We start from the raw sequence: 14,043 nt of genomic DNA on the forward strand, positions 1-14,043 counted from the left end.
ACACACCTGACCCCCCAAACCTGGCCACACACACACACACCTGCACACACACCTGCACACACACACACACCTGCACGCACACACACACACCTGCACGCATACACACACACTGCCCCTGGTGCACATCTCCACCCCGGGTCCTCCAGGAGCTCACACTTGGCTGTTCCAGTTCTCACCACGAGGGACCCCCAGCTGTCACCCTGTCACAGGCAGATGGCCAGGGAGGGGCTGCCCTGTGTGTGGCTGACAGCCTGTCCCCTGGAGGCCTGCGGACAGCTCCTCTAGCCCACACCCTCCCTGCCTGTGGGCAGGAGTGGGCTGGCAGCCCCCGGGCACCTGCAGCTCCTTGCCGAAGAGGACCTGGGTGTGGCCTGGGGGGTCTGGTGGTGACAGGGAGGGGCTCCAGGCTCTCAGAGCCGAGTGATCCTGGGCAGCTGTGCAGCCCCCCACCCGGAGGCCCTCCAGCCGCACAGGGAAGGGCCGCCGAGCTCTGGGAGGTTCCTCTGTGGGAGAACAGTGTGGGGGCCGTCAGGGCGGACGTGAAGCATATGGGGCCGGGCCAGTGCGGCTGAGCAGTTGTGGGGCCGTCTGGAGGGGCCGGCAAACGCTGGATATGTGGCGCCATGAGCTGAGTGGCCCGAAAGCCGGCGCCCTGAGCGGGCTGTGATGGGCGGGGCAGCTGGCCTCGGGGCCAGGAGGGTGCCCGTGGGCCCCGCAGACCCCATTTTGCGAGCACGAGGCCCGTCAGGCGCTGTGTCCTGGTGGGAGGGGCTTCCCACACCCCCCGAGGACGGCACGCGGGTGCCGCCTCCCCTGCTGAGCTTGGGGTGCGCGCGGTGGGAGTGGGTGACAGCAGATCCTGGCTGTGGCCGCAGCACTCCTCCAGGATCTGGGCCAGCAGGCGCCTCTCCGCGCTTGTGGCCAGGTTCAGGGGTGCTCGTGTGCTGGGTGACCACGGGGTGTAAAGAGCCAAGGGGTGGGTCAACCCCGCCGGCTCCTGACACACCGTGAACGCCGCTTCCCGACCTCTGCCAGCTCGCGGGTTTTCTGAGCGCCTCCGTTGCTGCGCCTTGGGCTCTGGACCAGCGCCCCTCCGGGCAGCCAGCCGGCGGGTGGGAGACAGCACTCCCCAGGGGGCGGAGGAGGGGGTGGGGGGTGGCCCCGTGGCTGTCCCTACCCCTCTGCCCTCCTTGGCCGGGCCTGGGGGGGCCTCGCAGCTCGCCCTTGAGCTCCAGGCTCCCTGCTCGGCGGTTCTGCTCATTTCCTGGGTGAGGCCAGCGAGCCAGGCAGGGGCATGGCCGAGGGAGGCGTGTGTGCGCAGGGGCGCCCACAGGGGGGTGCGCACAAGCTCGCGTGGGTGCACGCAGGGTGCGTGTGCAGATACGTGCAGATGTGTGTGCCCCTGGCTGAAGCCCCTCCTTGACAGGGAACCTCGGCTGCGAAGCCGGCTCCCGCCCTGGTGGGCACGTCCTGAGCAAAGTTGGGAGAGTTCGGGGGCGGGGGCGGGGCATCTGTGGAAGGGGCTGGGGGGCGGCTGGTGACGGCTGTGACGAGGGACCTCGGGGACACTGGCACAGACTCCCAGCCGCTCCAGAGGTGTGACCGAGCTTCAGGATGGATGACAGCTTTGTGCCTCGGCCCCAGAGGGGGGAGGGACAGGCGCGGGGGCCCCTCGGGTGGGGGCAGGAGGGGAGCCGCCAACGCGCATGTTCTGTAAACAGCAGCGAAGAAGCTGGTCCTGCAGCCTCAGGAGGCTCACCGTAGCCCCGAGTGCAAACCGTAACGGTAATGGCCACAGCCCAGGGGATTGTCTAAGTAGGTAATAGCTTTGCTGCTGCAAGAAGCAGGCGGGGACTCCTGAGCTGCGGGACCCCCGTATGAGGATGACCTAAGCGGGCACGCCGAGGAATGTTCCGGACACACAAGCGGCATTTATTAGGCCGTCACCATCCATGGGAAGAAATCAAGACTAGGCACTGGAGGAGTGTCGAACGGCACATCGTGGGGAGCTGATACGGGCGCGCGAGCAAGCGCTGTTCTCAGGCCTCTGCTCCCCGCACACTTCCTCCACGCCCCTCCCATCTCCCTCCCTTCCAGGGAGGCGGCCTGGGGCCTCTGGGGGGAGCTGCCCATCCCAACCCAGCCCCCCTGCCTGTCTCTCCTCCCAGGCCGAGGAGGCCGGAACCAGCAGACGGAACAGCCGGCTCCTCGCGCGCAGCTTCTCGAAGCGCAAGGTCTGCCGGGCTCCCCACGTGCGCCAGCCAGAGCTGGGGGGTCTCCTCCAGGACCGAGGGCCTCTGGGATTCCTGAGGCCCTGGTCGGGGCTGGATGGAGCAGGTGCCTCGATGGCCCTCCCCCGGTCCATGATCGATGCCCGGAGTGCAGGTCACCCAGGGCCCGGGCCAAGCAGGGCACTGCAGAGGGGGCAGGCCCGGCTGCAGGGTGGGCGCCGGGACCCCAGGGCTGCAGGCCCTTCCCTCGCAGTGTCCTGGTCTCTGCAGACAGCCCGGCTGGGCCTGGCGCTCCAGCAGTCCTGACTCTGCCCTGGTTCTGCACAGAAAAAGAGCAGCAAGCTGAAGAAGGCGGCCAGCGTGGAGGAGGGGGACGAGGGTCCGGACGCCCAGGGCAGCCAGAGCCGAGGGTCAGTGCCTGCCTCCATGCCGGGCCCCCGAAGAGGCAGCGCGGCGGCACGCGCTGGGACCCTTGTCCTGGCGACGGTCAGCGTCACATGCGCAGGCTCAGGGACCCGCACGGTGGGGAGCGGCCGTGGGGGCCCAGGGCAGGGACCCCGGGGTGCAGGACCAGACTGGCCAGCGCGGGTCCCCGTGCTCGTTTCTGTAGCAGCTGTCGCGGTCGGCCACCTGCCCCCTCCCCCAGTGTCACCTCTCAGCACGTCCGCCGCATGTCCTGACGCCTGGAACACGGGGGCATAGTGGACACCTGAGGGACGCTCCCCGGAGCCTGAACAGGGAGGCGTGCGACCCAGGTCCTGACCCCACCCCTCCCGCAGGGCCACCCGGCAGAAGAAGACCGTGAAGCTGTCCCGGGCCCTCTCAGACCTGGTCAAATACACCAAGTCCGTGGGCATCCACGACGTGGAGATGGAGGGTGAGGGGCCCCTGGGGGGCGGGGGAATCGGGGCCCTGGGGGGTTGGCTGACCCGGTGCCCTGACGCCGCCCGTCTCACCCGGCAGTGGCGTCCAGCTGGCAGGTGTCTTCCTTCAGCGAGACCAAGGCCCAGCAGATCCTGCAGCAGAAGCCGGCTCAGTACCTGCGCTTCAACCAGCACCAGCTCTCTCGCATCTACCCCTCCTCCTACCGAGTGGATTCCAGCAACTACAACCCGCAGCCCTTCTGGAACACCGGCTGCCAGATGGGTGGGCGCTGGGGCCTGGGGCGGCCGGGCTGGCGAGGGGGTGCAGCTGGGTTCTCCGCGGCCTCTCCGCTTGCCCTTGGCTCTGGAGAACCTTCGCGGCATCCAGCCAACTTCACCAGGATGGCGCCGGGGTGGGGGCTGCTGGGGCGGGGGCCTTAGGACCCCAGGGCAAGGCGGGAAAGACACAGGTGCGCGTCCAGGCTCCTCAGGTGCGCGGGGCCGCTGTGCCGGCTCTGCGGGAAGTCCTGCCGGAACGCACGGCCCTGGTCGTGCCCGACGTGAGCCCCAGGGCCCCTGCTCACGTAGTGGACGCGGGCTCACAGCAAGCGGCGGGGCGGGACACACGGGCTGGGCGCTGAGCCAGCCACCTCACATCCTTCCCCACAGTCGCCCTGAACTACCAGTCGGAGGGGCGGATGCTCCAGCTGAACCGGGCCAAGTTCAGCGCCAACGGCAGCTGTGGCTACGTGCTCAAGCCCCAGTGCATGTGCCAGGGTGAGGCTGTGGCCCCAGGACGGGGACACGGGGGTGGCAGGGGCGGCCACGGCGAGGCCAGCTGACGGGTCAGGCTGGGGCACAGGGAAGCGCCGCCACCCTGCCGGGCATCTGCGGCCCTCCCCGTGCTGCCCCGCGAGGCCCCGGGCGAGGCGCCCTGGGTGAGGTCCACCCGGCGCTTCCCCCCTTCTCGGTTGCCTCAGTTTTCTCCCCGATGTGCCGAAAACGACCTGTGGGTCTCTTCCCGTCGTAACCCCGACCCGTCCTCCCACGGGCCTCTCGGCTTGCGCCGTGCAGCGTTTATCTGCAGTGGCCTCTTCGAGTTATCGACGTGCGCAGCCCCAGGGCCCCCCACCCTGGACCCTGTCCCCGGGCACCCGGCCCCATCACCCAGAGGCGGTGTGGCCTCGCACTGAGCCCCCGTGGTCCACCTGTGGGAGGAGCGAGCTGGGCCCACATCATGGGGAGGCCGCAGAGGCGACCGGCCTACGGCCCCCCGCGCCCACCCTTGCCCTGGAAGGCTGCCTCCCCTCCCCCTCCCGCACCCGGGGCTCCCATCCAGTGGATGGGGTGGAGGAGGGAGTGGACACACTGGGGCTGCCCCGGGAGCCGGTGGTGGGTTTGCCCTGCCTGCTCAGCCTCACCCTGGCCCCCCTCAGGCGTCTTCAACCCCAACTCCGAGGACCCTTTGCCCGGTCAGCTCAAGAAGCAGCTGGTGCTTCGGATCATCAGTGGACAGCAGCTCCCCAAGCCGCGGGACTCCATGCTGGGGGACCGAGGGGAGGTAGGAGGGAGGGCCTGGGGGGCCGGGGAGGGCCGGCCCGTTGGCCTGGGCCCCGGTGCCACCCTGCACTCTGCGCCAGATCATCGACCCCTTCGTGGAGGTGGAGGTCATTGGGCTCCCCGTGGATTGCAGCAAGGAGCAGACGCGCGTGGTGGACGACAACGGTGAGGACGCGGGAGGGCCGGGGGTGCCCGGAGGCCCCGTCACAGCTCCTGTGCTGCTGACACCTGACACCAGTCTGACCGGGAAGGGAAGGGTGAGGGCCACCGCCTGTGACCCACGTAACTGTCCAGGATGCCCCCTCGGCTGGACGCCCAGTGACAGCCGCCTGGCCTTCCGGTGTTGCTTCTTTCAGCCGGTGGCCAGCCTAGGAGGAGGTGCTGGGAAAGGGCGTGTGGCCTCCAGGCTGGAGCTGTGGTGCGGATGGGACTGGCCTGTCTGAGAGGTGGGGGTGGGGCAAAGGTGACAGACACCTCCTCCTGGTGGCCTCCAGGATTCAACCCCATGTGGGAGGAGACCCTGGTGTTCACGGTGCACATGCCTGAGATAGCGCTGGTGCGCTTCCTCGTCTGGGACCATGACCCCATTGGGCGTGACTTCATAGGCCAAAGGACGCTGGCCTTCAGCAGCATGATGCCAGGTGGGCAGGGGGCCAGTGGGGGTGGGGGAGGGCAGAGCCCTGGGCCAGTGCCCCCCGTAGCGCGCCCCCCACAGGCCAGCAGAGGACGCCAGGACAGGGTGGGGCTCAGCTTCCTCCTGCGAGTTGCCTTCTGCCACGGGTGGGCCTGGGGATACCGAGGGAGCTGAGGAGGAGGGTTCAAGGCCACAGCACTTTGTGGTCAGGGTTGGGGATGGTAGCACCAGCTGCGGAGCCCCTTAGCCCCCAGAAGGTGGTTGCTCTGCAGGCGAGAGCAATCCTGGTAGGCTTTCTGGAGGAGGTAGCGGCCCCAGGACCAGGCTCACAGGTTGTATTCAGGGCCTTGGGACCTTTAAGTAGCGTGTGGGGGACGTGGGTGGGTAGGAGCCATGGCGAGCCTGACCCCGGCTGTTTCAGGCTATCGGCATGTGTACCTGGAGGGGATGGAAGAGGCCTCCATCTTTGTCCACGTGGCCGTCAGTGACATCAGTGGTAAGGTGAGTGTCACCTGCAAGGTCACTTGCTGTTGGGAAGGGGTGCCCCAGCCCCAGCCCCAGCCCCAGCCCATCCGTGTCCCTGGGGCCATGAGGCCTAGTGCTTACCTTGACGGGCCCGTGTCTCCATCCACGAAATGAGTGGCGGGGCCCCCGGGCGCGCCTCTGTGTCCCGGGGCCAGTGTGGCCGCCAGCACATGGAAGCCCTGGCCCTTCCTGGGCAGCCCCGGCCCCTCGCGTCTCTCCTGAGCCTCCCCTTCTACTGCTCGGGGTGCCCTGGTTCTCTGTCCCTCCTCAAAGGCGTCTGCCTGGCTTTGCCCCGTCCCCCACCTGCTCCCAGTACATTTGCCCCAGGACGGGGTCTCCCTCCGACTTCCGCAGTCTGCAGAGCCCAGGGGTCCCTGGTTCTAAGCTTGGGGCCTAGCAAGGCTGCACGTGGTGGTCGTCCACGTGGCTTCCGGCACTAACCGTCTCTCTCCTGCCGTGCTCCTCGGCCCTGGGTGCTGCCGACGGAGGCCCCGCAGGCCTCCCAGCTCCGTCATGCGTCCGTGGTCACCCTGTCGGTCCTGTGTCTCCGTCTCCGTGCTCCACGCCCGCTGTTCGTGTCTCACGGCCTCACTCTGTCTCTTTGGTCTTGCAGTGGGCTTCTGTATGTCCAAAGTCTACTTTTAGAAGCACGGCCCTGTTAGGAGCTCGAAGGTACCCCAGCGCGGGGGCGGCGTGGCCTGCCCGCCCCCCACCTGCATGCTCAGGCCACCCCGTTAGCATCCGTGAATTCCTGGTAGCATTTTGGAGACTGTCAGCTCATGGGACATGGGTCGGGACGTGGTTCCGGGTCCCCTGGGCCATCCTCAGGCACAGAGCAGCATTTACGAGGCAGGTCCAGGACCTCAGCCAGGCCTCCTGTGTGTCCGCCCCGAGGTCTGGCCCATCTCCTCCTACCCTTGGCCTTTCCGACTCCTGCACCTCCCCCACCCCCCGCCCTGCCCTGCGCCTCCCTGTGTCCAGTCCTCTAGCTGCCGGCCCTCCCAGTACCCGTGCCCTCTCCCTCTCCCCCACCTCCCTCTGCGCTCTGCCTGCCTGTGTGCCCCTCTGATCTGTCCGTGCTTCCACGCCCAGTGCTGGAGGGGGAGGGCGGGTGGGTGGGAGCGGGGTAGACCCCAGGGACCAGGAGCTCCGAGCTTGAATTCTGGACCTTCTTCTAAATGACCTTCTAGCCAACTTTGACCAAATTGCTCTGGATTTGGGATCTTGAATCAGAGAACTGATTCAAGTGCTCGCCGCTAACCCTCTGCCCAGATGTGCCCCGTGTCGCGGGGACCGTGGCTGTCTCCAGGGTCTCTGCACGTGAGGGCCCTGCCGGCCTCTCCGGCGTTGACCCAGGCACGTGCCAGCCGGTCCTGGGGACCCTGGCTGCCGCCCTCAGGCCGGGAGGCTGGGGGAGAGGCCTTGTAGGGGCCTCCTGGGCCCGGCCGTCTGGGAAGGACTGCCTGGCAGGCAACTGGAGAGGCTTCCCGGAAGAGGCAGCACTCCAGGGGAGAGGGCCGGGCAGGAGCACGGGTGAGCCGACCGTGGGGCTGCACCTGGCTGTGCCTGCTTCCTTGGCCGCGGTGCCTGGGGGCGGGCGGGACCGGTGCTCTGTCTGGTTCACACCCCGTCTTGCTCTCCACACCAGGCCCACCCTGGGGGCCCCGTGCCAGCCTGCCCTGCCAGCCTGCCCTGCTGGAGCTGGGGCCCCAGGGGCTGGAGGGGTGAAGAGTGCGGTGGGCACAGGGCTGGGGGCCAGGTCTCTGCTCGGGAGACCCTGGGGGGGCCTCCCCGCTCCAGCACTCCCTGGCCACCTGCCCTGAGAGCCACAGACCCTCCGCCAGCGCCCACTCCCTGCACCCTGGTGCAGGCAGGCGCTGTCCACGCTGTGCTGAGGCCACAGCCTTCGCCGCCCCTGGTAGAGCCTCCCTGGAGACCGTCCTCCTCACACACAGCCCTGAGTGGTGCCCCAAGCGCGCAGGCCCGTGGGGCCGCAGCAGGCGCTCCCGGGCCACGGCCTCCGGAGCACAGCTGGACGGGGCTGGGCAGCCTCCGGCCCCTGGTGCCCAGCTGCCGGCTATGTGTCTCCTTCTCTTGCAGGTCAAGCAGGCTCTGGGCCTAAAAGGCCTGTTCCTCCGAGGCCCAAAGCCCGGCTCCCTGGACAGTCATGCTGCTGGGCGGCCCCCGCCCCGGCCCTCTGTTAGCCAGCGGCTCCTGCGGCGCACGGCCAGCGCCCCAACCAAGAGTCAGAAGCCAGGCCGCAAGGCCTTCCCAGAGCTGGTCCTGGGCCCGCAGGACCTGGGCTCTGAGGGGGAGGCCAGCGACGCGGCACCTTCCAGCCCCGGCCCCGCTCCCGAGGCCCCAGCCCTGGAGGAGCTGGGCAGCCGCAGCCCTCGAGGTAAGGCACCGGTGGAGAGGAGCCCGGTGCAGGTGCGGCCCCCGCGGGCCCCCGAGGGCCCTGGGCCTGCCAGGATGGCCACCACCTGCATGAAGTGTGTGGTGGGCTCCTGCACCGGTGAGGACGCCGAGGGCCTGCGGAGGGGGCAGCTGCCCAGCCCAGGGCCCGAGAGCAGGCACGCGGCCATCAGCCAGCAGCCCCGCGCCTGGGCGGGCTCGCGGGGGGCGCCCCACACTGCCTCCGGGAGAAGCAGAGGGGCCCCCAAGGGCCCTGGGTCCCAGCAGCCGGGGCCGGGCGGCCGCGGCTTCGTGTCCTTGGACTCCAGCAGCCCGGGCAGCCCCGAGGGGACCCCCCGCTGTCCCGAGGGCACCCGCAGGCAGGCGGGGGCCCTGCAGAGGGAGATGAACGCCCTGTTCATTCAAAAGCTGGAGGCGATTAGGAGTAAGTCCCCCGTGCTCTCCACCGGTAAGCCCAGACGCTCCTCTGCAGTGTCCCCGTGGTGGCTCCCACGCTGCCCCCGCATGGCCTGGCTGGCGTCCCCGCTGTGCTTCCGTGTCCAGAACTGTGGCCTCCGTGTGTTCACTGGCCTTCGTTTCCTTGTTCCACCGGCTGGTCCCATGGGCCCCTCAGCCCCCAGACCCCCGTCTGACCATGATTTGCCCCGCAGGCCCCCAATGCTCCCCAGGGGCTGGGAAAGTGATTGCAGCTCTGGCCGCAGCCGTCCTCACCCCGGGCTGGGGACTGGGGAGTCTGAGCTGGGTCCACTTGCCGAGGCCTGCAGCCCAAAGGGTGGCCTCTGGAGCCCAGCCTGACTGCCAGGGCCCGGGGGCAGCTTCCAGGCCCTCCTCCTGCCTCCCCCTGGCCGGCACCGCAGTCCTCTGGGGAGTCTGGCCTGGGCTCCTGGCTGGGGCTCAGAGTCTCGACGTCGAGGCCTCTGTCTGCAGCGCGAGGGGAGCAGCCTGGCCGTGGCCCTCGGCCCTGGGGACGCGTGTGTGAGCAGCTCTGCTCCGGAGCCCCCACCCGGCCCCAGGGCTGGTCGTGGCAGATCTGCCTGTGGCCCCTGGTCACAATCCGAGCCCGGGGAGGGCGTGCTGGAAGCTGGGCCACCCTCCCGCTCCCCCTCCGTACCCGCCCAGCCTTGCGTCGACTGTCCACGGCCAGCCCCACCCCGGCGCTGACCACCCTCTTCTCCTTTCTGTCCCCACGCTGCCTTCCTAGTCAGGGATTGAGAGCGGCTGAGTGCCAGGTAACGGGGCCCGGCCGCGCGTGGGCCCTGAGCTGCGCCGGCCCCAGGAGGGCCCTGCCTGTGCGCCCAGGCCCATCTCTTCCCCCAGCAGCAGCGGAGCGGGGGGGCAGGGTGGGGGCAGCTGTGAGCACGTGGAGGGGCCTGGAGCCCCGCGGGCACCCCTGACATCTGCCTCTCCCTCTCCCCGCAGACGCCCACCCCTTCTCCTCCCTGTGCAGCCTGGAAACCATTGCCGAGGAGCCAGCCTGGGGTCCTGGCCCCCCACCGCCGGGGGCCGTCTCCCCCAGCCACGCCCCTGGAGGGCCCCAGTGCTCTGCGGGGCCCGGCACCAGCTCGGCGAGCCCCCCAAGGGTGGCTCTGGGAGCTTCCGGGCCCCTCCAGCTCGGGACCGGGAGCCAAGGGAACGCTGAGCCAGCCCCTGAAAGCAGGCAGTCGGCGTGCCACGGCGGGGGCCCTGCTGGGGCCTGCAAGGGCGCCCCCGGTAGCCAGACGGACGGCAGGGGCCACCCCCGGGCTCTGGGCCACGTGCTCAGAAGGGCCAGGAGCGAGGGGCAGGTCCCCTCAGAGTCCCTGGGTGGACGGTGGCCCCTGGCCAGGCCCCGCCCCGTCGTGTCCTTGGATGCCACTGGCGGTGACCAGCTATGGCAGGCGCTGGAGCCAGGCAGCCACTGTGGCAGCGTGTCCCCATCCTCCAGCCTGTCGTCTGGTGACACGGCCATCGACCTCTCCCTGCAGGGCCTGGGCTTGGGACTTGACAGCCTCCCGGGGGCCCCGGCGGGACGCCTGCCCCTGTGGCCCTGCTTGGCCTCGGCCGCCTGCCTGGACCTGCCCGCTGTGACCAAGAGCAAATCCAACCCCAACCTGCAGGCTGCTGGCCAGCTGCCTGTGGGGCCTGACGAGCTGCAGCCCCGCCCCCTGGCCCCATGGCCACCCTGGGCCCACCACCCCCTGGTGGGCCTCCCGGACTGCACTGTGGCTGCCAAGTCCAAGAACCTTGGGGACCTGACCGTGGACGACGTTGCCCCCCCGCGTGGAGAGCCCGGGCCGTGGCCTGGGCCTGGCCGGGGAGAGGCCGGCAGGGCGGGGGGCGCGGCTGGACGCCCTGACGGAGCAGCTGCGCAGGCTCATGGGGTTCCAGCAGGCTGGGGGCATCACGTTGCCCACCAGCGGGGGCCCGGCTGGGGAGGGGGCAGCGGGGTCCCGGCTGGGGAGGGGGCAGCGGGGGCCAGGCTAAGGAGGGGGCAGCGGGGGTCCCGGCTGGGGAGGGGGCAGCGGGGGTCCCGGCTGGGGAGGGCGCAGCGGGGATCCCGGCTGGGGAGGGCGCAGCGGGGTCCCGGCTGGGGAGGGCGCAGCGGGGGTCCCGGCTGGGGAGGGGGCAGCGGGGGTCCCGGCTGGGGAGGGCGCAGCGGGGGTCCCGGCTGGGGAGGGGGCAGCGGGGGCCCCGGGCTTCCTGCGGCGTTCCTCCTCCCGCAGCCAGAGCCGTGTGCGCGCCATCACCAGCCGGGCCCACCGGGCCCGGGAGCGGCAGCAGCGGCTGCAGGGCCCGAGGGGCTCCCCAGAGAAGGAGCGGGGCACCCCTGAGGGCGCCTGCTGCGTGGGCCAAGAGGGCTGTGGGGATGTGCCGGCCCCCGCCAAAGGCGCCACCAACCAGCTGTCAGGTGCTGCCGCCGCTGGCCTCCTGCTGCAGCCCAGGGCTGGGCGGGGCCCGCGTTTGCTCAGGGTGCGGAGCTGCTGCCCCCGAGGCTGCCGCCTGTCCGGTGTGGCTGTGCCCCTCGGCCCTGCCCCTCCTCCTGGGAGGAAGGAGCCCACCCTGGGGCAGGGCAGAGTCTTCACGATCTTTTGAGATCCACGTACACATAGAAAGATACTTAAATTTTTAGAGGCAAAGCTTCTACAATAAGAAAATGGTGCCGTGTCCTTTTCCACTTTCCCCGGTTTCGGCTGCGGGGCGTGTGCGGGCGCGCGTCTGCCGGGCCCTGCCACGCGAGGCGCCCAGTGACCTGGAGCGCGGCCTCCCCGGCCCGGCTGCTGGCTCGTTCTGCGCACGCTGCTCTGTACGGGACACTGTAGACGCTTGTAAACTCCCGAACACAGCTCCAATAAACACGCTTGCGCTTGCTCCGAGCGGGCTCCCTCTGTGGCCGCGTACCCGGGGTCGCGGGGCCGGAACCCAGAAGATGCCCCCCACCCTCTGCCCGCGGATGGCTTGGCTGGACCGCGCCCAGGGTCAGGGCCACAAGCCCCGAACACACCCCTGTTCTTTCCCTCCCCCTCTCCCGCCCCACTTATCGGGGGCAGACATTGGCTCTGGCAGGGCCCCAGGCCAGAGGGTCCCCAGCTGTGGGGCTGCTGCTCCTGGAGTCTCTGCGCACAGAGGACCGTCAGGGCCGCCCCCTCCCTCGAGAAGCTGGGGGGCTGACTGCCCTGCCCACCCGGGCACCTGGCCTGCACAGAAGCCAGCTGAGGTGTCAGAGGCCCCCCCAAGGGTGGACTCACTTGGTACAACAAGCAGGGGCTGGGGGCAGCCCACCCATGGCTCAGCTCGGGGAGGCCTCGGGCCCCACACCAGGATCAGCCCTACTGTCCAGGGTCGGAGGCCCTGGGGACGGTGGGCGCCGGGCAAGGCGTCTGAAAGGCTGGGTGTTGGTGGGCGCCAGGCGCTCTGTGGCGGTCTGTCTCTTGCTGTGTCCCTCGTAGGCCCCAGGGACCCACGCCAGCCGCTTGCCCACACTCAGCAAAGGCCTGGGGGATGGGCAGTTGTGCAGTGCCACTTTCCTCCCAGGACCAGTCAGGCCCCTCGGAACCGGGAAGGCCCTCCTCCTTCCTCTGGTTGGGGGAGCTCAGCCTGGGGGAGCTGTGGCCCAACCCCGGAAGGGAGGGGTCCCCAAGGCACTGTGTCTGGGCTACTAGAATCTTGGGAGAAGTGAAGGGGAGGCGGGGGGCAGGGAGGGACACAGCCTGGGGCAATCTGCCAGGGCTCACAAGATATGGCGGGGGGGTGCCAGCCCTTCTCCAGCCCCGGGTGGGCGCTGCCTCTTGTTCCATTACCTCCCAGGGGCTGCCCTCAGCTGCTGGGAGGCCCAGACCCTTCCTGTCCCAGCTGAGAGAGGGACAGGGCATCGCAAGAGGGGTACCTGAGGGCAGGGCAGGTGCTCAGAGCCCTGGTGCCCTACTCACCGTGGGGCCACCGCAGGCTCCCCCCGCCTGTCCAGCGACCCTCAGGGGAGCGCCAGGGCCTGACAGGAGGGAGGCCCAGCGAGGCATCATGACACAGGCCGAGCTGGGCTCTGATTGGACCTCTGGAGTCCCCCTGGGTGTCTGGGCAGGGCACGCCCTGCACAGGGAGCCCCAGACCAGCTGGGATGATGCTGCTGCGACACCAGGGACGGGAGGACAGAGGGTGGCCTGGGCAGAAGAGGGCGCAGGCCAGGCCTCACAGAGGTGACCACAGGAAGCTGAGCCGTGCGTAGGTGCAGGCCGGGGGGCGGCGAGGAGCTGTGTTGGGGTCAAGGTGGGTGAGCCTTTGCGGAAAGGGGATCCATGGACCACCCACTGGACAGGCCTAGCCTGTGCCCTCTGGATGGCCGTGCCCCCTGCTCCCCCTGGCGGCTGCTCACAGGAAGGCCAGGGCCCTCTCCATCCAGGGTCCATCCATCCAGGAGTGGGGTGCAGCACATGGGTCACCCAGGGGGGCTGCTGTGGTGCAGGACAGGTCGAGCACCCCCTGAGGTTCAGTGCAGGTCCCAGACCGCTGAGCTCAGGCTCCCGAAGGGGGTGCAGGGCCCCGGTTTCCCTGGCCCAGCAGGGCAAGTGCGAGGGGATCTTGGGCAAAGAGGGTGGGGCTCAGGTCCCTGCAGGGGCAGCCCCAACGGCCTTCCTCATCCCGCCCGTCCTCACGTTGCTGGGTGCTCCAGCAGTGAGGGACCTGGGTGCTGGGCAGTGGGGCTTCCTCAGTGCACAGGGCCCGGGGCCACGGCAGCAGGGCCCCCGCGCAGCTCTTCGTTCCTGAGACCAATGGCACGCACAGGCGGCCTCGCAGCTCCGTGGCCAGTTCTCCTGCCGCGATGTGGCGTCTGAGGCTCAGGTCTGCACCCCGAGGGACGGGTCCAGTGGGGGAGGAGCCCCTGCCATCTCACAGCACCTCCATCACGGGGCCCAGTGAACCCCCCACCCGCCTGCCGTCAGGCAGGGCTCTGGGCATGGGCGCAAGGCCGTGGCGACAGAACCCACGTGGTCTGAGGGCTCCGAGCAGGAGGACTGGACCAGCCACCAAGTCCCTGAAAGTCCTCGAGGGCCCTCGAAGCCCGTGGCCTCCTCTCGGCAGCCTGTCTGTCCTTCCCGTGCGTAGCGGGGCCAGGCGGGGCAGGGGCACGGGGGAGGCCTTCTCCAGATAGACACGCCGGGGAGCGATGCTGGAGGCCACGTGACAGGGCAGCGGCCATGGCCCACGGGCCAAGGTGGGCCTGAGAGTTCTAGAGATCACCTAGGGAGAGACCCCACTGCTGGGCTCCCTGGGGGAGGCGTGGGCAGGGCCCCGGGGGGGGGCTGCCCACCCTCACACCAACGAGCCAAGGCAGAAACGCTCT

General features: G+C 69.8%; 1 protein-coding gene across 1 annotated transcript in view; it reads left to right on the forward strand.

The window, feature by feature from the left end:
* PLCH2 (phospholipase C eta 2) overlaps positions 1–11,963 on the forward strand; it is a 65,688-nt gene extending 53,725 nt beyond the window's left edge. The window contains 14 exon segments of the mRNA XM_079941005.1: positions 2,169–2,234; positions 2,559–2,641; positions 3,011–3,108; positions 3,195–3,377; positions 3,764–3,871; positions 4,531–4,655; positions 4,735–4,819; positions 5,149–5,295; positions 5,710–5,789; positions 7,914–8,784; positions 9,348–9,428; positions 9,648–10,480; positions 10,482–10,629; positions 10,864–11,963. Of these exon segments, the coding sequence (XP_079797131.1) occupies positions 2,169–2,234; positions 2,559–2,641; positions 3,011–3,108; positions 3,195–3,377; positions 3,764–3,871; positions 4,531–4,655; positions 4,735–4,819; positions 5,149–5,295; positions 5,710–5,789; positions 7,914–8,784; positions 9,348–9,428; positions 9,648–10,480; positions 10,482–10,629; positions 10,864–11,300 (3,345 nt within the window). The 3' untranslated portion in view covers positions 11,301–11,963.
* Positions 11,964–14,043: the final 2,080 nt, after the last annotated feature.

Source organism: Stenella coeruleoalba (assembly GCF_951394435.1).
Source record: "Stenella coeruleoalba genome assembly, chromosome: 1".
Taxonomy (NCBI): domain Eukaryota; kingdom Metazoa; phylum Chordata; class Mammalia; order Artiodactyla; family Delphinidae; genus Stenella; species Stenella coeruleoalba.